The sequence below is a fragment of the Leptodactylus fuscus genome, chromosome 5 (genome assembly GCF_031893055.1).
Source record: "Leptodactylus fuscus isolate aLepFus1 chromosome 5, aLepFus1.hap2, whole genome shotgun sequence".
NCBI classification, from domain to species: Eukaryota; Metazoa; Chordata; class Amphibia; order Anura; family Leptodactylidae; genus Leptodactylus; species Leptodactylus fuscus.
Genome location: NC_134269.1, coordinates 25,319,188 through 25,342,033, shown reverse-complemented (window position 1 = coordinate 25,342,033; position 22,846 = coordinate 25,319,188). Strand labels below are relative to the sequence as shown.

Genomic DNA, 22,846 nt, shown 5'->3' with positions numbered 1-22,846 from the left:
CCGTAGCGGGAAAAATGGTCAAAAGTGCCAAACCACCGATTTTTCACTGTTTTGATTCTGATAAAAATTTGAATAAAAAGTGATCAAAGCAATAACATTTCCCGAAAATGGTAGAACTACAAAGTACACCTGACCCTGCAAAAAAAGACACCATATACATCCCCGTACACGCACGTATAAAAAAAGTTACGGCTGTCGGAATATGGCAACTTTTCAAAAAAAATTTTTTTAACATAGTTTTGGATTTTTTTAAGGGGTCAAAATGTAAATAAAACCATATAAATTTGGTATCCCCGGAATCGTAACGAAACACAGAATACAGGGGACAGGTCATTTTGGTTGCACAGTGAACGCTGTAAAAACAAAGCCCGTAAGAAAGTCGCAGAAATGCATTTTTTCTTGTAATCCACCCTATTCTGAATTTTTTCCCTGCTTCCCAGCACATTATATAGAATAAATAATGGTGGCATCAGGAAGAAAAAATTGTCCCGCAAAAATTAAGACCTCATATGACTCTGGGAGCGGAGAAATAAAAAAGTTATGGGGTTTAGAAGGAGGGGAGTCAAAAACGAAAAACCAAAATCAAAAAATGCCATTGGCGGGAAAGGGTTAATTTCAAATACTTCTGTCCCAAAGTCACTATGTAAAGTTTCTCACAACACCGTATATATAGCAGCTCAAATACAAATTAAATCAACACAAAAGTCTCACGTATTCTCTGAATTACAGCAAAAACAAGATACAAACTTACATTTCATATCCCATACCTTATACACAGTACGAAAACCTTACCCGCGCCTGTATATACCCACTTCTACAATCACCACAGACGAAGTCGCGGGTACCAGCTAGTAAGTTATAAGTCTGGGATGGGAATACCCCTTTAACCTCAAAAATGGAGAATTTTTTTTTTTGCTATTATGTCTTTATTTTGTGGTGTACAGTTTCAGGATTTGATTAGAAAGGACAATAAATCAATAGAATATTCCAGGAAAATGATGCCACAATTGAGCTTGTTGTTATTTAGCATCCTGCAGTAAATCGACTCAAATCTTGTCCTCTGCAATGGTTTCTCCAGGCAACCCTGTGGGTAAAAAGCAAAGGAAATTATAATAAATCTCAGTATACATTTCTTCCTTTTCTAGCTTAAATCAGCGGTTCCCACACTTTTTTTTTCTTAAAGACCACTTTCAAAATTTTGCTGGTTTCGGTGAACCCCCGCTGCTACATTTCTACCATATTCCCGAAACTCGTCAAAAAATGTGAAGATTAGGTTTAACATAGGCCACCGAAGAGTCTCCCGTGGACCCTGGGGGTCCACCTGGACCACTTTGGGAATCACTGGCTTAAATAAATTCAATTTAGATTAAAAGAAACAGTAAACTTAAAAATTAAAAATTAAACATATTTTACCTCACTACAAGATCTTATGCATGTTCCTATCTTTTACAACTCTCACAGCAAAGGTCGGGATACACTTCATTTTTGCTGATAATAAGTGACTGAAGAGCTGTCCTGTATATACTTATCTGATGTTTGTATTTTTTTATATACAGCATATTCCTCTGGCATCTATACTATTTTTCTCTTGGTTCTCCTCCTAGGAACCCTGACAGTATTCTACACTATGTTTTATAGATAGGTTCCTAGTAGCCCTGACAGTGTTCTACACTATGTTTTATAGATAGGTTCCTAGGAGCCCTGACAGTGTTCTACACTATGTTTATAGATAGGTTCCTAGGAGTCCTGACAGTGTTCTACACTATGTTTTATAGATAGGTTCCTAGGAGCCCTGACAGTATTCTACACTATGTTTTATAGATAGGTCCCCAGGAGCCCTGACAGTGTTCTACACTATGTTTTATAGATAGGTCCCCAGGAGTCCTGACAATGTTCTACACTATGTTTTATAGATAGGTTCCTAGGAGCCCTGACAGTGTTCTACACTATGTTTTATAGATAGGTCCCCAGGAGTCCTGACAATGTTCTACACTATGTTTTATAGATAGGTTACTAGGAGCCCTGAGAGTATTCTACACTATCTAAAACATATATTTGCTGGGGGCCTAAGAAGGGAGCATTATACTGTGTGAAGCCTAGAGATGGGTGAATATGTTCATAGTGAACTGATTTTTTAAACGGAACTGAAAAATGTAGACTATAATACCTGGGCCCCGGGAGGTGGCAAAATAAAAAACATTTATACTCACATTCCATTACCTCTTTTTGGCCTCCTTGCGGAGTCCGGCGCTCTTTCTCTGCCTCCACCTAGTGTCCATCGCTCTTCTGTGACATCATGCGCTCGGGATCACTGCTGAGGCGTGTGATTGGGTCTCACTGGTGACATGGGCATGCCGAGTGTCATGATGTTGTGATGCTTGGGGGAAACCCATGTGACCGTTTTGGCCCAATAACAGGCCTCAGCCGTGACCCTGGGTGCATGATATCACCAGGAGAGCACTAGACGCATCAAGAAGGCACAATAAGGGTGCGTTCACACGATGTAATGTGCCGCGTGATATGGCACGTATACGGCATGTGAGAGTTTGCGCGCCGTAAACGCTCCCATTGATTTCAATGGGAGTTAGGATCGTATACGCCGCGTTATTTTGCGGCCGCAAAATCACGGCTGCAAAATAACGCGGTGTATACAATCCTAACTCCCATTGAAATCAATGGGAGCATTTACGGCACGCAAACTCTCACACGCCGTATACGTTCCATATCACGCGGGGCATGTTACATCGTGTGAACGCACCCTAAGGGTAGTGAATGGTTAGAATAATTTGTTTAAAATTTTTCACACCTCCCCTGGATCTCCAGGTATTATACTCTGGGGTCTGAAGAGACTCCACAATATAATAGTTTCCCTTGTGGTTCTATCTGAACAGGTTTAGACTGAACCGGGGGATTGCTTCATCCAAACACAGGACAAAATTAATCATCTGAGCTTCTCCCATCTTTAGTGGAGACGCTATGAAGGCATTAAACAGTATGTGTGAGGCATTGCACTCTGTCGTCCGCCTCGGGCAGCGAAAAAGTTAGGTTCACCCCTGGATGGGGATGAGCCAATTACTTTTTCCAGGCCAGACAAATGGAGGGTATGTAGTCTAATGGTCCCTTCATTGCTCAGTGAACGTTGGATCACAATGTTTGAGCATTGATATTCTGTTCAATGGCCCACAAAATTAGTGGCAATAGGTGACCATCTTGTGTATGTAGGGCTGCCTGACCCCCTCCCCAACAGATAATGTTGATCTTACTCCCAGAAGCTTGTTCCCCTCCCCCATGCTTGTGCACATGTAAGGGGTTGGAAGGGATAATTGGAGACCAAAGGCGCCTTTGACCACCAGCTACTAAAGGTGCATGAAAACCTTTGACCTATATAAAAAATATAAGAATCTTACCAAGCTGAGATGCCATTGGGGTCTCGCACAACACGTTTTGCACACTCGATATCATCATAAATGTTGTCATTCAGGAGACCTAAAAAAAATAGTAAATCAATTAAAAACTGTGGAAAAAAAATTGTAATATAATGAGTTACGAGGAAATGGGAGTAAGGAGGTAACAAGGTGGAGTGTTTGTGACCCACTAAAGTCTAATTGGACTCTACAACTCTTGAAGGACAAAGATAACTTCTTGTCCTCAGGCAACTTTTTAAAAAAGAAAAAAAAAATTAAAGCTGTTTTCACCACATAGTTGCAATTTGGTCTCTGTCTCAATTTTTCACAAGCTGCAGTAAAAATGCAGATTTTTATGAAAATATCATAAAAACCATATCCCAGAAAGCAATACGATGCAACATGTGGATATAGCCTTAGGTCACAAAGCATTTAAAAACATCAGTTATGGAGTTGTCCATAATTGAAGGGATTTTCAGCTCAAAATGTAATTTTTACACAGATAACCTATCCATAGGATCGAGCATCCTCCAGGTGGCAGAAGGCAGGCAAGATCCATTGTTCAAATCCTCTTCTTAAGTCATTCATAGTTACATAGTAGATGAGGTTGGATAAAGACATGAGTCCATCAAGTCCAACCTATAACCCTACAATCCCCTACAGTGTTGATCCAGGGGAAGGCAAAAAACCCCATGAGGCTCATGCCAATTGCCCTATTTCAGGGGAAAAAATTCCTTCCCGACTCCAAATCTGGCAGTCAGTATAAAACCCTGGATCAACGTGTCCTTAAAATTTAGAGACCATAACCCATTATATTTTTCTCTTCAAGAAGGGCATCCAGGCCCACTTTGAACTTGCCATCTTATTCGGTCCCTAGGTCAATGCTAAGGCCTGTGATTGGGCTTCTTTGGTCATGTAGGGGGTGTATTTATGTAATTACGCTTTGACACTACAGGATATGTGATCTATACCCCTCTGCATGACCACTGAGAGACAACCATAAGATAAGACCGGAGAACAGGAAAGGTGACAATGCTTTTTAAAATTTTTTACACACCTTTGCTGTCTGCTAAAACAAACAGCAAAATAGCAACCAAGTAGCTGTTATTTTGTTGGATTTGTTAGAGGTGAGAATCAAAAATTTTAGATTTGGTTCAAAATTTTTGTAAAATTTGTAACAAACTTGGCTTGTAACAAACCAGTTCACCAATTACAAAGGACTATACTTACTACTACAGCTGATATGACAAGCGTCTACAGCTCCTTTTGTCCTTCCATCATTGCACCACCATTTGCTGTTGATCTGAAATATTCCATAGTCACGGCTTGGCCCATTATTGTTCACAGCTTCTGTGTTATAGCCGCTCTCATAGAAGGCGAGACATATCCCTGTCATGAAAGGAATAGGTTAATATTTTAGTCATCATGCAGGGTGCAAACTTGAATTTGACCTTGTAAAGTAGGGAAGATAAAGTGAGCAAAGGCGTGTATGTACCATAACAGCAAACCAATGTATCTACTATATGGCCCCTGGATAGAGAGGAGCTCTAAATGGAGTCTAAATCTACTTTTCCTTTGTATTTCAATGATAGTGACATGTGAGTCATTTAAAGGAAAATGTCTGACCATAAGGAGCCAAACAGATAAGGCCATGAATCAGAAAAGACTGACAACTCCTTATGTTGTATCCAAGGTGGTCTTGCTTAGTGGAAGGGTTATGTCCGCATCCTTGGTTGTCCAAGACAGTAAAGGGGGTTATGTCTTCTTTTCTGGTTGTCCAAGACAGTAAAGGGGTTATGTCTTCTTTTCTGGTTGTCCAAGACAGTAAAGAGGGTTATGTCTTCTTTTCTGGTTGTCCAAGACAGTAAAGGGGGTTATGTCTTCTTTTCTGGTTGTCCAAGACAGTAAAGGGGGTTATGTCTTCTTTTCTGGTTGTCTAAGACAGTAAAGAGGGCTATGTCTTCTTTTCTGGTTGTCTAAGGCATTAAAGGGGGTTGTGTCTTCATCCCTGATGGAGAAGGGCAGTAAAGGGGATTATGTTTCCATCTCTGGTTGTCTAGGGCAGTAAATGGGTTACGTCTGTATTCCTGGTTGTCTAGGGCAGTAATGGGGGCTTTGTTTTCATCTCTAGTTGTATAGGGCAGAAAAGGGGGTTACGTCTGCATCCCTGGTTGTCCGGTGTTGTGTCTTCTTCTTGGCTGTTTATGGTTGTATAGGACAATAAAGTGGGTTATGTCTTTATGTCTGCCTCTCTGGTTGTCTAGGGCAATGAATGGTGTTGAGTCTTCATCATTGCTGTCTAAGGTAGTAGAGAGGATTATAGCTGCATCCATGGTTGTATAAGACAATAAAGGGTGTTATATTTGCCACCGTGTCTAGAACAGTAAAGGTGTTAATGTCGGCCATACAGCTAGAACAAAATTTTTTGGCACCGAATGTTCACCAACCTAACAATTAAATATTTTCATGACATAAACATAATGACAATGCCAATACTTTAAAGGTCTGTTCACATAGTTGAAAATGAAGAGGAAATATCAGTGGACATTTTTGGTACACGAGACTTGGTTTGGTAGTGTTTGGTGCTACCCCGATATAAAATGGTACGTGATATTGTTCTTTTTTGATTTATGCGTATACGTACAGTTTGCAGCGCTGTAGCCATGGTACCCAGCCAGTCCTGTTTCTTGAAAGATTCTGTACAGCTCACAACGGGTATAGTATCTTGCTTCTGAACCAAGATACAAGCTCAGCAGAAAACCAAGGCAAAGGAAAACCTTCATATTGCTCTGCGGGTTGTGTGAGGAGACTTCTGTATAAAATCATCAAAATAAATAGATAAAATTAAAAAAATTTTGGCACTATTTGCAGTCACCCTAACAGGCTCCTCTGTTTGTTTTCAGTATGGTATCCTTGTGGTTTGACTCTTATCCATTTTCATTGGATAACTATAGAAGGGGGTTGATATGGAAGCCTAAAAGACCAATGACTTAGATGGAGTAAGCAAGAGTGTACCTAAAAAAAGATTCTTAGAACCTAGACGCCCTCGTTCATAAACTTGGCCCTGAAGACTCACCTATTCAGGAAGGCCTACAACCCCCAATAACACTATCACCGCACCGCCATCTGTACAGTCTCCCCCTCTCCTTCTGTCTCTACCACCCTTCCCCCATAGATTGTAAGCCCTCGCGGGCAGGGCCCTCTACCCCACTGTGCCAGTCGGTCATTGTTAGTATTATATCTACCTGTATATTTTGTGTATTGTATGTAACCCCCAAATGTAAAGCACCATGGAATTAATATAATAATGTAAAGCATCATGGAATTAATGGTGCTATATAAATAAACAATAATAATAATAACATAGGGAATAATATAATATTTAGGTTGCCCGCAGACGCAAATAGAGGGAGTTTACATGATACGCATTGATATAGTCGTTACTTAAAGGGGTTTTCTGGAATTTTTTTTTAAAGGAGCTGAGAACATAAAACTGTAACACATAGGGTTGAGCGATCGGGATTGGAAAAGACCGGATTCCGATCGGCGATAGAGTAAATTTCACGATTGCGATTGGACTCCCGATCACAATCTTTTCCTGCGGGATCGAGGTTGGAGGTTATCTCAAGATCGGCTCAACCCTAAAAGTGACTTTTCCCATAGAGAAGCATTGACTAGGGTTGAGCGATCGGAATTGGAAAAGATCGGATTCCGATCGGCGATTGAGTAAATTTCACGATTGCGATCGGGATTGGCTGGAAATTGATTGGAAATCGGATTTTAAAATCGGTCCTGAAATCTCAAGATCGGCTCAACCCCAGTAACACATAATGAATAAACACACTACCTACCCTTTAAATGTTCTTCCACTTTAGCACTGCCTATATAGTCCCTGACTCTCTGGTTTTGTGTCAAATTCATTGTTCACATGACTGCTGCAACCAACCACCAGCCTCAGTGGAAATGCTGACATTTATGGCATTGAGGCCAGTGATTGGCTACAGCACTCACATAGCCTATTTATAGGATGTATTTGCTGTAGCACTTGTAGGGACTGGAGGGACACTGCTGGAATGGTAGAATGTTTCAAGGGTAATGTAATTATTATTATTTTTTTTTTAATGCACTTTTCTTTTTAAAGGGAACCTGTCATCATGGAAATGCTTGGAAAAGGTTCAGTATAACTTGTCATTTATCAATTTATTTAACTACTCTTTCTATTCTTAGATGGAGAAAAATATTACAGGTTATGGATTCTAGATTTTAAGGACACGTTGATCCTGGGTTTTTATACTGTCTGCCAGATTAGAGTTGGGAAAGAATTTTTCCCCATGAGATTGGTTAATTGGCATGAGCCTCATAGTTTTTTTTGCCTTCTTCTTGATCAACACTGTAGGGGACTGTAGGGTTATAGGTTGGACTTGAAGGACTGATGTCTTCATCCAACCTCATCTACTATATAACTATGTAACTATATATAATTGAGTCCAATGAGCTATACGTCAATCTATTCAGCACTTCTTGCTCTATAACATGCTGCCTGAAGATTAAATAGTATTTTCTAGGTGACAGGTTCCCTTTAAATCCCAGAAAACCCTTAACAAAATGGACTGTATCAGCTTAAAGTAAATCTTCAGGAAGTATGTGAAAACTTATTTCCTATGGGATTTTTTGGAGACAAACCTAATGTTTTCGGGCTTTTTATGTCCCCAGGTCATGTGATTGTAACCAGAACCCAGTTCCTGAGTCTTTTGACCTCCTCTCCAGTGTTTTGTGAAATGGAGACTGGCAGACTATAGTGAAGCCAGATGAGGTGGAGCAGTTTGGGGTCTGTGTTGGTTACAATTAAATGACCTGGAATCCGAACCAGCCCAAAATACCTATATTTGTCTCCTAAAAAACTTAACTTGTCACTTATATGGACATTTAGGTCCAAAATGCACCTACAAGAAAAATTTACTGAACCCACTAATTTCATGGAGGTTCTCCGACTTTCTTCTGATAGATAATGTTGGAGGGAAGAAGGATCTGGAATAATGAATTGAATCATGCCTGATCCTTTGTTTTCCCATGGAGATAAGCCATTGACAGTAGTGTTCAGAAGAGGTTTACTCTCCTCTTCCCAATAAAAATACATTCAATAATGAAGCATGCGTCTGTATGGCAGAGCTGGAAGAAATAGCTACCACCTGAACAAGCTATTAAACATATATGGGTACCCTTCTTAGCTGTGACGTAGATTACTGTTCGCTACTTAGTGCAAATAATCTATCTATAAACTATATTGCTGGCATAAGAATCTCCATGGACAATGCTCAGTCTATAATACAAGGAGATTTCATCTCTGAAGCTAGCACAATTGTTAATGCAGCTGTTAATTAAAATGTATTCTGTATATATGCTTTGAAACCAGTGATTACAATATAGCGTAAAGATAGAAAAAATCTTACATTCTTAATAATAGATATCAATAGCATGAAAAATCTAAAGAAGTCATGTATAGATTCTCAATATATCAAGATCGTAACAAAGAAGACAAGTATTAAGTAAAAAAAAGTAGGAATGCAAGATTTGTTCTTACTTACCGTTCCACAAGGACTATCTCAAGAATGCAGGCAATGAAGCGTGCTCTCCCTTATATTCCTCTGGAAGGGCATGCTATCTTACAAGTTATGTAAGAAGACAATATTGACTCGCAAGGTTATGCCAAGTATTATCACAAAGGTAATAGTAACTATAAAAAGGTAAATGTTACACGCTCTATAAATGTATTGTTACATGGGATCTGATAAGCCCTGTGATTAAATTCATGTTTGCTCTATGCATTTGCGTAGGGTTACAATAAGTGATAATATCAAGAACATATTGGATTGGCCAAAAAAAAGTTATCGTTTTATATTTCAAATGGTATCTAAATCCAACAATCACCATGGATGAAAGGGATGAATAGACCTCATTGTCCTTTAACAAATATCACAAGGACCCAAAACCCCTTGTGATAACTAAAAGAATATCGTAATAGTCTGGGACATGGAAACATCACGTTAACAAAAGAACAGAAAATTGGTCTTGTATTTGCTTTCTGATCATGGCGCCATTTGACTATGAAAACTTTAGAGAGCGCAAGATAGGAGGGCACAACTTCAGAAGGTAAAGTATCCAAGATATAGCGGCTTCTGAACTTACTGCCAGAACCAACCTTGGACTGGAGATACGTTGTACACACAACTCTAAATGCTTCTTTTGATCTCATGAAGGAACATAACTATAGAGGGTTAGTGGTATCAACAGGTACCTGAGATGGTGCAAAGATCCCTCTACCACATAAGAATTATTAAAAATGGAGGAGGACCTTCTTACAAAACTCAATAGCCCTTGACCCTGGGTAGTAATCCTCCCCTAGTAACACGTTATGTAGTTCAGGGGCATCTTATCTGTATGGACATATTGAAGCTGTAGAAGTTCAGAAAACCCAGGAGGTTGTTGTGCTCATGGTGTCCATGATCTCTACCAGATCCTTTGACTCTCCACCTAAGCTGGTACAGAGGTGAGGAGGCCAGTAGAGTGTCTGATGGTAATATTAGTTTTCCCTCAGGACTAGAGATGAGCAAACAGGGAAATGTTCGAAGTTCAAAATTCGATTCGAGTAGCCGCTTAATACTCAACTGTTCGATCGAACATCGAACCCCGTTATAGTCTATGGGGAAAAAATACTCGTTAAGGGGGAAACCACTATTCGACTCAGGAGGGTCACCAAGTCCACTATGACACCCCAGGAAATGATGACAACACCTCTGGAATGCGACTGGTACAGCAGGGGAAGCATGTCTGGGGGCATCTAACACTCTTAAGTCCCTGTATTACCCCACTATCACAGCCTAACAACTACACATTCAATACAAACCCTCAGACAGTGGAAAAATAGTTGGAAACATTCTTTCCTCACCAATTGTGTGGACAGAAACACAAATTTTAAGCTAAAGAAACATTACCAAGCACCCTTTTAAATCACGTTGCCCGTGACAACCACAGATGGAATAGGCGATGGGAAATCCAACAGTACTCACATTGTGTTTGTGTGTGTGTGTGTGTGTGTGTGTGTGTGTGGACAACCTAACATAGAAGATCCTCATGCTGAGCTGGCCTCATTACTGAACAAGTTCAACCAAGATAATCAGAGTTTTGCACCTTTCTTTGAGTGGAGCCTTGCACCGGCAGTGTATTAGGCCCTTTCTGTGAGTGGACCATGCAGCAGCAGAGTGTTAGGCCCTTTATTTGAGTGGAGTCTTGCACCGGCAGAGTGTTAGGGCCTTTCTGTGAGTGGAGCCTTGCAGCAGCAGAGTTTTGCACCTTTTTGTGAGTGGAGTCTTGCACCAGCAGAGTGTTAGGCCCTTTCTGTGAGTGGAGCCTTGCACCGGCAGAGTATTAGGCCCTTTCTGTGAGTGGAGCCTTGCACCGGCAGAGTGTTAGGCCCTTTCCTTGAGTGAAGCCTTGCAGCAGTAGAGTTTTGCATCTTTTTGTGAGTGGATCCTTGCACCATTAGAGTGTTAGGCCCTTTATTTGAGTGGAGCCTTGCACCGGCAGAGTGTTAGGCCCTTTCTGTGAGTGGAGCCTTGCAGCAGCAGAGTATTAGGCCCTTTCTGTGTGTGGAGCCTTGCAACAGAAGAGTGTTAGGCCCTTTCTTTGAGTGGAGCCTTGCACCGGCACAGTATTAGGCCCTTTCTGTGAGTGGAGCCTTGCACCAGCTTAGTGAGCATCTCTCAAATTGGAGGCAGTGTGTTGTGCTGAGCTTCAGCATGGCCTGCTGACGTCTACCCACGCCAGTGCTGTAACGTTTTCAGCTTGTAGTTGTGGTTGATTTAACGACGGCGGAGGAGGAGGAGGATGGTGTAGTTTCAGAGCTCCTGCCAGGAATGTTAGGCGGGGAGATGAGGTAGACCGGTCCAGTTTGTGACCCAGTCCCAGCCTCAACACATTTGCATATTCTTCCCAGAATTAAATAATCATGGCTTCTCTAAACCACACCATTAAAACCTGGATTAAGTCTACCAATAGGCTGCCAAATAATGTGTCTTCTACTTAGTTTTGGGTGGGTAAAACACCATTAAAACCTAGATTAAGCCTGCCAATAGGCTGCCAAATAATGTGTCTCCCGCTTAGTTTTGGGTGGGTAAAACACCGTTAAAACCTGGATTAAGCCTGCCAATAGGCTGCCAAATAATGTGTATCACAGTTAGTTTTGGGTGGGTACACATCGGTGAAACCTGAATTAGGCATATATAGGATATATAGGCTGACAATTTGAGTGTATCCCACTTAGTTTTGGGATGCATCAGATCATTACAAAAGGTATCACCCTTGGTTTGGAAAGCACCGATCTAAACGTTGCACCTTCAATGGAGTTGAGCCTTGGGCTAGCTTAGTCTTTTGCACTTTTTTTGTTGTGGAGCCTCAAACCAGAGGAGTTTGGGGAAATCAGGGTGGATTGAGCATCTAACCAGCAGAGTTTGGGGAAATCAGGGTGGATTGAGCCTCTAACCAGTAGAGTTTGGGGAAATCAGGGTGGATTGAGCCTCTAACCAGCAGAGTTTGGGGAAATCAGGGTGGATTGAGCCTCTAACCAGCAGAGTTTGGGGAAATCAGGGTGGATTGAGCCTAGAAGGATCAGAATTGTGCAACGCAGATCGTGGAGGAATATGAGGAGGAATTGTAGAGGTTGAGCGCAGACATGACAATTCATGTTGGGGTGCTTGACACTGGTGGGCACGAAAATGATGAGTCTATCCAGTGACTGTTTATTTTCATGAAAGTCAGACAGACAGCACTCTCAGCTGACAGCCGGCTGTGCTTATCCATGATGATACCACTGTGTCACAATCATATCATCTGCCACGTCTATCTAGCGGCTAGGATTCTTGGTTTTCACCCATGAGGCCCGGGTTCGACTCCTGGTATGGGAATGAGCCTTTTTCTAAACTTGCACCAATCCTGAAACCGCATTGCGGCGTTAAAGCATTTGGGTCGGAGATGCTGTCGGCGGGCGGCCACAAACTCCAAAGACCACTTTTAGCCCTTCCTTCCTTCGGCACAAGACCCCAGTTTGGCTTCATAGCTCAAAACGTTCTTATCTCTCCCTTATAAAGTTGTCCAGGGAAGGGACTCAAAGACCTCCTGTATCCCCTCTATCAGCTTGGCTCCCCTTACCGTTTCATCGTTAACGTTTGGGTCCGCAGTGGCGACGGACTGTGGCTTTCGGGGCAAGAGGGAGAGAAAAAGCTTGCGACAAATTTGCCCCCTGTGAGGATCGAACCCACAACCTTCAGATTATGAGACTAACATGCTACCTGCTGCACTAACGAGGCAACCAGAGGTGAGCCTGTCAGCAGAACCCAGGGCATTGACTCCACCCCGGCTGAAAGATAGGTTAGGGTCACCTGAATCAAACAGTGCATCCCCTTGTGACTGGGTGCCTCCCTTGCCGAGATATGGCTGTTTTTGTCAATATGGAAATGAGCTCTTTGGAGGAATGAAGGCGTTGCCGCTCAACACTTTGGAGCAACGGCACCGCCCTGGTCACTCCAGGGAGCTCTTTTGCATATCGACAAAAACAGCCATATCTGGGCAACGGAGGCACCTCTTCAGAAGGAGAAAACGCTGTTTGACTCAGGCGACCCTAACCTATCTGTCGGCGGGGCTGGGTTGATATGCCGGGTTCTGGTGACAGGCTCCCTCTAAGCGTGACGTAAAAGTAGAGTACTCAAAGCCAGGAAACTTTTTCGCTTACTAGCTCAGCCTCATGCCACAGTTCCCATATGGTCTAGGGGTTAGGATTTCTGGTTTTCACCCAGGCGGCCCGGGTTCCACTCCCGGTATGGGAATGAGCCTTTTTCTAAACTTGCACCAATCCTGAAACCGCATTGTGGCGTTAAAGCATTTGGGTCGGAGATGCTGTCGGCGGGCGGCCACAAACGCCCAAGACCGCTTTTAGCTCTTCCTTCCTTCGGCACAACACCCCAGTTTGGCTTCATAGATCAAAACGTTCCCAACGTTCCCATCTCTCCCTTCTAACTCCAAGGTGTCCAGGGAAGGGACTCAAAGACCTCCTGTATCCCCTCTGTCAGCTTGGCTCCCCTTACCGTTTCATCGTTAATGTTTGAGTCCGCAGTGGCGACGGACTGTGGCTTTCGGGGCAAGAGGGATAGAAAAAGCTTACGACAAATTTGCCCCGTGTGAGGATCGAACTCACGACCTTCAGATTATGAGACTGACACGCTACCTACTGCGCTAACGAGGCGACCGGAGGTGAACCTGTCAGCAGAACCCAGGGCATTGACTCCACCCCCGCTGAAAGATAGGTTATGGTCACCTGAATCAAACAGTGCATCCCCCTTGTGACTGGGTGCCTCCCTTGCCGAGATATGGCTGTTTTTGTCAAGATGGAAATGAGCTCTTTGGAGGAATGAGCTCCCTGGTCGCTCCAGGGAGCTCTTTTGCGTATCGACAAAAACAGCCATATCTGGGCAACGGAGGCACCTCTTCAGCAGGGAAAAACGCTGTTTGATTCAGGCGACCTTAACCTATCTGTCGGCGGGGCTGGGTTGATATGCCGGGATCTGGTGACAGGCTCGCTCTGAGCGTGACGTAAAAGTAGAGTACTCAAAGCCAGAAAACTTTTTCGATTACTAGCTCAGCCCCATGCCATGGTTCCCATATGGTCTAGTGGTTAGGATTCCTGGTTCTCACCCAGGCGGCCCGGGTTTGACTCCCGGTATGGGAATGAGCCTTTTTCTAGACTTACACCAATCCAGAAACCGCGTGGCAGCGTTAAAGTCTTTGGGTCGGACCTGCTGTCGGCGGGCGGCCGCAAACGCCAAAGACCGCTTTTAGCCCTTCCTTCCTTCGGCACACAGTATGGCTTCATAGCTCAAAACGTTCTCATCCCTCCCTTCCAACTCCAAGGTGTCCAGGGAAGGGACTCAAAGACCCCCTGTATCCCCTCTGTCAGCTTGGCTCCCCTTAGTGTTTCATCGGTAACGTTTGGGTCCGCAGTGGCGAAGGACTGTGGTTATCGGGGCAAGAGGGAGAGAAAAATCTCGTGACAAAAGTGCCCCGTGTGAGGATCGAACTCACGACCTTCAGATTATGAGACTGACGAGCTACCTACTGCGCTAACGAGGAAACCGGAATCGAGTCTGTCAGCAGAACCCAGAGCATCGACTCGGCGCCGCTGAAAGATAGGTTATGGTCAACTGAGGGTCACCTGAATCAAACGGCGTTTCCCCGTTGTGACTGGGTGCCTCTCTTGCCGAGATATGGCTGTTTTTCTCAATATGGAAATGAGCTCTTTGGAGGAATGAGGGCGTTGCCGCTCAACACTTTGGAGCAACGGCACCGCCCTGGTCGCTCCAGGGAGCTCTTTTGCGTATAAGACAAAAACAGCCATATCTGGGCAACGGAGGCACCCCTTCAGCAGGAGAAAACGCTGTTTGACTCAGGCGACCCTAACCTATCTGTCGGCGGGGCTGGGTTGATATGCCGGGTTTTGGTGACAGGCTCCCTCTAAGCGTGACGTAAAAGTAGAGTACTCAAAGCCAGGAAACTTTTTCGCTTACTAGCTCAGCTTCACGCCACAGTTCCCATATGGTCTAGCGGTTAGGATTCCTGGTTTTCACCCAGGCGGCCCGGGTTCGACTCCCGGTATGGGAATGAGCCTTTTTCTAAACTTGCACCAATCCTGAAACCGCATTGCGTCGTTAAAGCATTTGGGTCGGAGATACTGTCGGCGGGCGGCCACAAACGCCCAAGACCGCTTTTAGCTCTTCCTTCCTTCGGCACAACACCCCAGTTTGGCTTCATAGATCAAAACGTTCCCAAAGTTCCCATCTCTCCCTTCTAACTCCAAGGTGTCCAGGGAAGGGACTCAAAGACCTCCTGTATCCCCTCTGTCAGCTTGGCTCCCCTTACCGTTTCATCGTTAACGTTTGGGTCCGCAGTGGCGACGGACTGTGGCTTTCGGGGCAAGAGGGATAGAAAAAGCTTGAGACAAATTTGCCCCGTGTGAGGATCGAACTCACGACCTTCAGATTATGAGACTGACACGCTACCTACTGCGCTAACGAGGCGACCGGAGGTGAGCCTGTCAGCAGAACCCAGGGCATTGACTCTACCCCCGCTGAAAGATAGGTTATGGTCACCTGAATCAAACAGTGCATCCCCCTTGTGACTATGTGCCTCCCTTGCCGAGATATGGCTAGTTTGTCAAGATGGAAATGAGCTCTTTGGAGGAATGAGCTCCCTGGTCGCTCCAGGGAGCTCTTTTGCGTATCGACAAAAACAGCCATATCTGGGCAACGGAGGCACCTCTTCAGCAGGGAAAAAACGCTGTTTGATTCAGGCGACCTTAACCTATCTGTCGGCGGGGCTGGGTTGATATGCCGGGATCTGGTGACAGGCTCGCTCTGAGCGTGACGTAAAAGTAGAGTACTCAAAGCCAGAAAACTTTTTCGATTACTAGCTTAGCCCCACGCCATGGTTCCCATATGGTCTAGCGCTTAGGATTCCTGGTTCTCACCCAGGCGGCCTGGGTTCGACTCCCGGTATGGGAATGAGCCTTTTTCTAGACTTACACCAATCCAGAAACCGCATTGCAGCGTTAAAGTCTTTGGGTCGGACCTGCTGTCGGCGGGCGGCCGCAAACGCCAAAGACCGCTTTTAGTCCTTCCTTCCTTCGGCACAAGACCCCAGTATGGCTTCATAGCTCAAAACGTTCTCATCTCTCCCTTCCAACTCCAAGGTGTCCAGGGAAGGGACTCAAAGACCCCTGTATCCCCTCTGTCAGCTTGGCTCCCCTTAGAGTTTCATCGGTAACGTTTGGGTCCGCAGTGGCGAAGGACTGTGGTTATCGGGGCAAGAGGCAGAGAAAAATCTCGTGACAAAAATGCCCCGTGTGAGGATCGAACTCACGACCTTCAGATTATGAGACTGACGAGCTACCTACTGCGCTAACGAGGCAACCGGAGGCGAGTCTGTCAGCAGAACCCAGAGCATCGACTCGGCGCCGCTGAAAGATAGGTTAGGGTCAACTGAGGGTCACCTGAATCAAACGGCGTTTCCCCGTTGTGACTGGGTGCCTCTCTTGCCGAGATATGGCTGTTTTTCTCAATATGGAAATGAGCTCTTTGGAGGAATGAGGGCATTGCCGCTCAACACTTTGGAGCAACGGCACCGCCCTGGTCGCTCCAGGGAGCTCTTTTGCGTATAAGACAAAAACAGCCATATCTGGGCAACGGAGGCACCCCTTCAGCAGGAGAAAACGCTGTTTGACTCAGGCGACCCTAACCTATCTGTCGGCGGGGCTGGGTTGATATGCCGGGTTTTGGTGACAGGCTCCCTCTAAGCGTGACGTAAAAGTAGAGTACTCAAAGCCAGGAAACTTTTTCGCTTACTAGCTCAGCCTCACGCCACAGTTCCCATATGGTCTAGCGGTTAGGATTCCTGGTTTTCACCCAGGCGGCCCGGCTTCGACTCCCGGTATGGGAATGAGCCTTTTTCTAAACTTGCACCAATCCTGAAACCGCATTGCGTCGTTAAAGCATTTGGGTCGGAGATACTGTCGGCGGGCGGCCACAAACGCCCAAGACCGCTTTTAGCTCTTCCTTCCTTCGGCACAACACCCCAGTTTGGCTTCATAGATCAAAACATTCCCAAAGTTCCCATCTCTCCCTTCTAACTCCAAGGTGTCCAGGGAAGGGACTCAAAGACCTCCTGTATCCCCTCTGTCAGCTTGGCTCCCCTTCCCGTTTCATCGTTAACGTTTGGGTCCGCAGTGGCGACGGACTGTGGCTTTCGGGGCAAGAGGGATAGAAAAAGCTTGCGACAAATTTGCCCCGTGTGAGGATAGAACTCACGACCTTCAGATTATGAGACTGACACGCTACCTACTGCGCTAACGAGGCGACCGGAGGTGAGCCTGTCAGCAGAACCCAGGGCATTGACTCCACCCCCGCTGAAAGATAGGTTATGGTCACCTGAATCAAACAGTGCATCCCCCTTGTGACTATGTGCCTCCCTTGCCGAGATATGGCTAGTTTGTCAAGATGGAAATGAGCTCTTTGGAGGAATGAGCTCCCTGGTCGCTCCAGGGAGCTCTTTTGCGTATCGACAAAAACAGCCATATCTGGGCAACGGAGGCACCTCTTCAGCAGGGAAAAAACGCTGTTTGATTCAGGCGACCTTAACCTATCTGTCGGCGGGGCTGGGTTGATATGCCGGGATCTGGTGACAGGCTCGCTCTGAGCGTGACGTAAAAGTAGAGTACTCAAAGCCAGAAAACTTTTTCGATTACTAGCTCAGCCCCACGCCATGGTTCCCATATGGTCTAGCGCTTAGGATTCCTGGTTCTCACCCAGGCGGCCTGGGTTCGACTCCCGGTATGGGAATGAGCCTTTTTCTAGACTTACACCAATCCAGAAACCGCATTGCAGCATTAAAGTCTTTGGGTCGGACCTGCTGTCGGCGGGCGGCCGCAAACGCCAAAGACCACTTTTAGTCCTTCCTTCCTTCAGCACAAGACCCCAGTATGGCTTCATAGCTCAAAACGTTCTCATCTCTCCCTTCCAACTCCAAGGTGTCCAGGGAAGGGACTCAAAGACCCCCTGTATCCCCTCTGTCAGCTTGGCTCCCCTTAGTGTTTCATCGGTAACGTTTGGGTCCGCAGTGGCGAAGGACTGTGGTTATCGGGGCAAGAGGCAGAGAAAAATCTTGTGACAAAAGTGCCCCGTGTGAGGATCGAACTCACGACCTTCAGATTATGAGACTGACGAGCTACCTACTGCGCTAACGAGGCAACCGGAAGCGAGTCTGTCAGCAGAACCCAGAGCATCGACTCGGCGCCGCTGAAAGATAGGTTAGGGTCAACTGAGGGTCACCTGAATCAAACGGCGTTTCCCCGTTGTGACTGGGTGCCTCTCTTGCCGAGATATGGCTGTTTTTCTCAATATGGAAATGAGCTCTTTGGAGGAATGAGGGCATTGCCGCTCAACACTTTGGAGCAACGGCACCGCCCTGGTCGCTCCAGGGAGCTCTTTTGCGTATAAGACAAAAACAGCCATATCTGGGCAACGGAGGCACCCCTTCAGCAGGAGAAAACGCTGTTTGACTCAGGCGACCCTAACCTATCTGTCGGCGGGGCTGGGTTGATATGCCGGGTTCTGGTGACAGGCTCCCTCTAAGCGTGACGTAAAAGTAGAGTACTCAAAGCCAGGAAACTTTTTCGCTTACTAGCTCAGCCTCACGCCACAGTTCCCATATGGTCTAGCGGTTAGGATTCCTGGTTTTCACCCAGGCGGCCCGGGTTCGACTCCCGGTATGGGAATGAGCCTTTTTCTAAACTTGCACCAATCCTGAAACCGCATTGCGGCGTTAAAGCATTTGGGTCGGAGATGCTGTCGGCGGGCGGCCACAAACACCCAAGACCGCTTTTAGCTCTTCCTTCCTTCGGCACAACACCCCAGTTTGGCTTCATAGATCAAAACGTTCCCAAAGTTCCCATCTCTCCCATCTAACTCCAAGGTGTCCAGGGAAGGGACTCAAAGACCTCCTGTATCCCCTCTGTCAGCTTGGCTCCCCTTACCGTTTCATCGTTAACGTTTGGGTCCGCAGTGGCGACGGACTGTGGCTTTCGAGGCAAGAGGGATAGAAAAAGCTTGCGACAAATTTGCCCCGTGTGAGGATCGAGCTCACGACGTTCAGATTATGAGAATGACACGCTACCTACTGCGCTAACGAGGCGACCGGAGGTGAGCCTGTCAGCAGAACCCAGGGCATTGACTCCACCCCCGCTGAAAGATAGGTTATGGTCACCTGAATCAAACAGTGCATCCCCCTTGTGACTGGGTGCCTCCCTTGCCGAGATATGGCTATTTTTGTCAAGACGGAAATGAGCTCTTTGGAGGAATGAGCACCCTGGTCGCTCCAGGGAGCTCTTTTGCGTATCGACAAAAACAGCCATATCTGGGCAACGGAGGCACCTCTTCAGCAGGGAAAAACGCTGTTTGATTCAGGCGACCTTAACCTATCTGTCGGCGGGGCTGGGTTGATATGCCGGGATCTGGTGACAGGCTCGCTCTGAGCGTGACGTAAAAGTAGAGTACTCAAAGCCAGAAAACTTTTTCGATTACTAGCTCAGCCCCACGCCATGGTTCCCATATGGTCTAGCGGTTAGGGTTCCTGGTTCTCACTCAGGTGGCCCGGGTTCGACTCCCGGTATGGGAATGAGCCTTTTTCTAGACTTACACCAATCCAGAAACCGCGTTGCAGCGTTAAAGTCTTTGGGTCGGACCTGCTGTCGGCGGGCGGCCGCAAACGCCAAAGACCGCTTTTAGCCCTTCCTTCCTTCGGCACAAGACCCCAGTATGGCTTCATAGCTCAAAACGTTCTCATCTCTCCCTTCCAACTCCAAGGTGTCCAGGGAAGGGACTCAAAGACCCCCTGTATCCCCTCTGTCAGCTTGGCTCCCCTTAGTGTTTTATCGGTAACCTTTGGGTCCGCAGTGGCGAAGGACTGTGGTTATCGGGGCAAGAGGGAGAGAAAAATCTCGTGACAAAAGTGCCCCGTGTGAGGATCGAACTCACGACCTTCAGATTATGAGACTGACGCGCTACCTACTGCGCTAACGAGGCAACCGGAAGCAAGTCTGTCAGCAGAACCCAGAGCATCGACTCGGCGCCGCTGAAAGATAGGTTAGGGTCAACTGAGGGTCACCTGAATCAAACGGCGTTTCCCCTTTGTGACTGGGTGCCTCTCTTGCCGAGATATGGCTGTTTTTCTCAATATGGAAATGAGCTCTTTGGAGGAATGAGGGCGTTGCCGCTCAACACTTTGGAGCAACGGCACCGCCCTGGTCGCTCCAGGGAGCTCTTTTGCGTATAAGACAAAAAAAGCCATATCTGGACAACGGAAGCACCCCTTCAGCAGGAGAAAACGTTGTTTGACTCAGGCGACCCTAACCTATCTGTCAGCGGGGCTGGGTTGATATGCCGGGTTCTGGTGACAGGCTCCCTCTAAGCGTGACGTAAAAGTAGAGTACTCAAAGCCAGGAATCTTTTTCGCTTACTAGCTCAGCTTCACGCCACATTTCCCATATGGTCTAGCGGTTGGGATTCCTGGTATTCACCCATGCGGCCCGGGTTCGACTCCCGGTATGGGAATGAGCCTTTTTCTAAACTTGCACCAATCCTGAAACCGCATTGCGGCGTTAAAGCATTTGGGTCGGAGATGCTGTCGGCGGGCGGCCACAAACGCCCAAGACCGCTTTTAGCTCTTCCTTCCTTCGGCACAACACCCCAGTTTGGCTTCATAGATCAAAACGTTCTCAACGTTCCCATCTCTCCCTTCTAACTCCAAGGTGTCCAGGGAAGGGACTCAAAGACCTCCTGTATCCCCTCTGTCAGCTTGGCTCCCCTTACCGTTTCATCGTTAACGTTTGGGTCCGCAGTGGCGACGGACTGTGGCTTTCGGGGCAAGAAAAAGCTTGCGACAAATTTGCCCCGTGTGAGGATCGAACTCACGATCTTCAGATTATGAGACTGACACGCTACCTACTGCGCTAACAAGGCGACCGGAGGTGAGCCTGTCAGCAGAACCCAGGGCATTGACTTCACCCCCGCTGAAAGATAGGTTATGGTCACCTGAATCAAGCAGTGCATCCCCCTTGTGACTGGGTGCCTCCCTTGCCGAGATATGGCTGTTTTTGTCAAGATGGAAATGAGCTCTTTGGAGGAATGAGCTCCCTGGTCGCTCCAGGGAGCTCTTTTGCGTATCGACAAAAACAGCCATATCTGGGCAACGGAGGCACCTCTTCAGCAGGGAAAAACGCTGTTTGATTCAGGCGACCTTAACCTATCTGTCGGCGGGGCTGGGTTGATATGCCGGGATCTGGTGACAGGCTCGCTCTGAGCGTGACGTAAAAGTAGAGTACTCAAAGCCAGAAAACTTTTTCGATTACTAGCTCAGCCCCACGCCATGGTTCCCATATGGTCTAGCGGTTAGGATTCCTGGTTTTCACCAAGGCGGCTCGTGTTCGACTCCCGGTATGAGAATGAGCCTTTTTCTAAACTTGCACCAATCCTGAAACCGCATTGCGGCGTTAAAGCATTTGGGTCGGAGATGCTGTCGGCGGGCGGCCACAAACGCCCAAGACCGCTTTTAGCTCTTCCTTCCTTCGGCACAACACCCCAGTTTGGCTTCATAGATAAAAACGTTCCCAACGTTCCCATCTCTCCCTTCTAACTCCAAGGTGTCCAGGGAAGGGACTCAAAGACCTCCTGTATCCCCTCTGTCAGCTTGGCTCCCCTTACCGTTTCATCGTTAACGTTTGGGTCCGCAGTGGCGACGGACTGTGGCTTTCGGGGCAAGAGGGATAGAAAAAGCTTGCGACAAATTTGCCCCGTGTGAGGATCGAGCTCACGACCTTCAGATTATGAGACTGACACGCTACCTACTGTGCTAAAGAGGCGACCAGAGGTGAGCCTGTCAGCAGAACCCAGGGCATTGACTCCACCCCCGCTGAAAGATAGGTTATGGTCACCTGAATCAAACAGTGCATCCCCCTTGTGACTGGGTGCCTCCCTTGCCGAGATATGGCTGTCTTTGTCAAGATGGAAATGAGCTCTTTGGAGGAATGAGCTCCCTGGTCGCTCCAGGGAGCTCTTTTGCCTATCGACAAAAACAGCCATATCTTGGCAACGGAGGCACCTCTTCAGCAGGGAAAAACGCTGTTTGATTCAGGCGACCTTAACCTATCTGTCGGCGGGGCTGGGTTGATATGCCGGGATCTGGTGACAGGCTCGCTGTGAGCGTGACGTAAAAGTAGAGTACTCAAAGCCAGAAAACTTTTTCGATTACTAGCTCAGCCCCACGCCATGGTTCCCATATGGTCTAGTGGTTAGGATTCCTGGTTCTCACCCAGGCGGCCCGGGTTCGACTCCCGGTATGGGAATGAGCCTTTTTCTAGACTTACACCAATCCAGAAACCGCGTTGCAGCGTTAAAGTCTTTGGGTCGGACCTGCTGTCGGCGGGCGGCCGCAAACGCCAAAGACCGCTTTTAGCCCTTCCTTCCTTCGGCACAAGACCCCAGTATGGCTTCATAGCTCAAAACGTTCTCATCTCTCCCTTCCAACTCCAAGGTGTCCAGGGAAGGGACTCAAAGACCCCCTGTATCCCCTCTGTCAGCTTGGCTCCCCTTAGTGTTTTATCGGTAACCTTTGGGTCCGCAGTGGCGAAGGACTGTGGTTATCGGGGCAAGAGGGAGAGAAAAATCTCGTGACAAAAGTGCCCCGTGTGAGGATCGAACTCACGACCTTCAGATTATGAGACTGACGCGCTACCTACTGCGCTAACGAGGCTACCAGAAGCGAGTCTGTCAGCAGAACCCAGAGCATCG

At 46.7% G+C, this 22,846-nt stretch overlaps 1 protein-coding gene and 18 non-coding genes across 19 annotated transcripts; 9 read left to right on the top strand and 10 right to left on the bottom strand.

Annotated features, from left to right (window-relative positions):
- Positions 1–905: 905 nt before the first annotated feature.
- Positions 906–6,211, bottom strand: LOC142204772 (lysozyme C-1-like). The gene is made up of 4 exons (XM_075276092.1): positions 6,049–6,211; positions 4,635–4,793; positions 3,408–3,486; positions 906–1,084 (listed from the first exon to the last, which is right to left on the bottom strand). The coding sequence occupies exons 1-4, from the start codon at positions 6,185–6,187 to the stop codon at positions 1,024–1,026; spliced, it is 438 nt and encodes a 145-aa protein (XP_075132193.1). The 5' UTR covers positions 6,188–6,211; the 3' UTR covers positions 906–1,023.
- A 6,999-nt stretch (positions 6,212–13,210) lies between these two features.
- TRNAE-UUC (transfer RNA glutamic acid (anticodon UUC)) lies at positions 13,211–13,282 on the top strand. Its single transcript has one exon. It is a non-coding gene; the product is annotated as a tRNA-Glu (tRNA).
- A 343-nt stretch (positions 13,283–13,625) lies between these two features.
- Positions 13,626–13,698, bottom strand: TRNAM-CAU (transfer RNA methionine (anticodon CAU)). Its single transcript has one exon. It is a non-coding gene; the product is annotated as a tRNA-Met (tRNA).
- Positions 13,699–14,109: 411 nt separating this feature from the next.
- Positions 14,110–14,181, top strand: TRNAE-CUC (transfer RNA glutamic acid (anticodon CUC)). The gene has a single exon. It is a non-coding gene; the product is annotated as a tRNA-Glu (tRNA).
- A 328-nt stretch (positions 14,182–14,509) lies between these two features.
- On the bottom strand, positions 14,510–14,582 carry TRNAM-CAU (transfer RNA methionine (anticodon CAU)). The gene has a single exon. It is a non-coding gene; the product is annotated as a tRNA-Met (tRNA).
- Positions 14,583–15,038: 456 nt separating this feature from the next.
- TRNAE-UUC (transfer RNA glutamic acid (anticodon UUC)) lies at positions 15,039–15,110 on the top strand. The gene has a single exon. It is a non-coding gene; the product is annotated as a tRNA-Glu (tRNA).
- A 343-nt stretch (positions 15,111–15,453) lies between these two features.
- Positions 15,454–15,526, bottom strand: TRNAM-CAU (transfer RNA methionine (anticodon CAU)). Its single transcript has one exon. It is a non-coding gene; the product is annotated as a tRNA-Met (tRNA).
- Positions 15,527–15,937: 411 nt separating this feature from the next.
- On the top strand, positions 15,938–16,009 carry TRNAE-CUC (transfer RNA glutamic acid (anticodon CUC)). The gene has a single exon. It is a non-coding gene; the product is annotated as a tRNA-Glu (tRNA).
- Positions 16,010–16,342: 333 nt separating this feature from the next.
- Positions 16,343–16,415, bottom strand: TRNAM-CAU (transfer RNA methionine (anticodon CAU)). The gene has a single exon. It is a non-coding gene; the product is annotated as a tRNA-Met (tRNA).
- A 456-nt stretch (positions 16,416–16,871) lies between these two features.
- TRNAE-UUC (transfer RNA glutamic acid (anticodon UUC)) lies at positions 16,872–16,943 on the top strand. Its single transcript has one exon. It is a non-coding gene; the product is annotated as a tRNA-Glu (tRNA).
- A 343-nt stretch (positions 16,944–17,286) lies between these two features.
- On the bottom strand, positions 17,287–17,359 carry TRNAM-CAU (transfer RNA methionine (anticodon CAU)). Its single transcript has one exon. It is a non-coding gene; the product is annotated as a tRNA-Met (tRNA).
- Positions 17,360–17,770: 411 nt separating this feature from the next.
- TRNAE-CUC (transfer RNA glutamic acid (anticodon CUC)) lies at positions 17,771–17,842 on the top strand. Its single transcript has one exon. It is a non-coding gene; the product is annotated as a tRNA-Glu (tRNA).
- A 334-nt stretch (positions 17,843–18,176) lies between these two features.
- Positions 18,177–18,249, bottom strand: TRNAM-CAU (transfer RNA methionine (anticodon CAU)). Its single transcript has one exon. It is a non-coding gene; the product is annotated as a tRNA-Met (tRNA).
- A 456-nt stretch (positions 18,250–18,705) lies between these two features.
- Positions 18,706–18,777, top strand: TRNAE-UUC (transfer RNA glutamic acid (anticodon UUC)). Its single transcript has one exon. It is a non-coding gene; the product is annotated as a tRNA-Glu (tRNA).
- Positions 18,778–19,604: 827 nt separating this feature from the next.
- TRNAE-CUC (transfer RNA glutamic acid (anticodon CUC)) lies at positions 19,605–19,676 on the top strand. Its single transcript has one exon. It is a non-coding gene; the product is annotated as a tRNA-Glu (tRNA).
- Positions 19,677–20,010: 334 nt separating this feature from the next.
- Positions 20,011–20,083, bottom strand: TRNAM-CAU (transfer RNA methionine (anticodon CAU)). Its single transcript has one exon. It is a non-coding gene; the product is annotated as a tRNA-Met (tRNA).
- Positions 20,084–20,946: 863 nt separating this feature from the next.
- TRNAM-CAU (transfer RNA methionine (anticodon CAU)) lies at positions 20,947–21,019 on the bottom strand. Its single transcript has one exon. It is a non-coding gene; the product is annotated as a tRNA-Met (tRNA).
- A 1,310-nt stretch (positions 21,020–22,329) lies between these two features.
- TRNAE-CUC (transfer RNA glutamic acid (anticodon CUC)) lies at positions 22,330–22,401 on the top strand. The gene has a single exon. It is a non-coding gene; the product is annotated as a tRNA-Glu (tRNA).
- Positions 22,402–22,735: 334 nt separating this feature from the next.
- Positions 22,736–22,808, bottom strand: TRNAM-CAU (transfer RNA methionine (anticodon CAU)). Its single transcript has one exon. It is a non-coding gene; the product is annotated as a tRNA-Met (tRNA).
- Between the last annotated feature and the right edge of the window lie 38 nt (positions 22,809–22,846).

Bases quoted from the DNA above. Each gene is read 5' to 3' on its own strand.
- LOC142204772 (XM_075276092.1), bottom strand. From the start codon at position 6,187: ATGAAGGTTTTCCTTTGCCTTGGTTTTCTGCTGAGCTTGTATCTTGGT. The intron at 4,794-6,048 runs GTACGTATACGC...CTTTCATGACAG, and splicing joins TGGCTACAGCGCTGCAAACT to GGATATGTCTCGCCTTCTAT. The intron at 1,085-3,407 runs GTAAGATTCTTA...TTTTACCCACAG, and splicing joins CCCAATGGCATCTCAGCTTG to GGTTGCCTGGAGAAACCATT.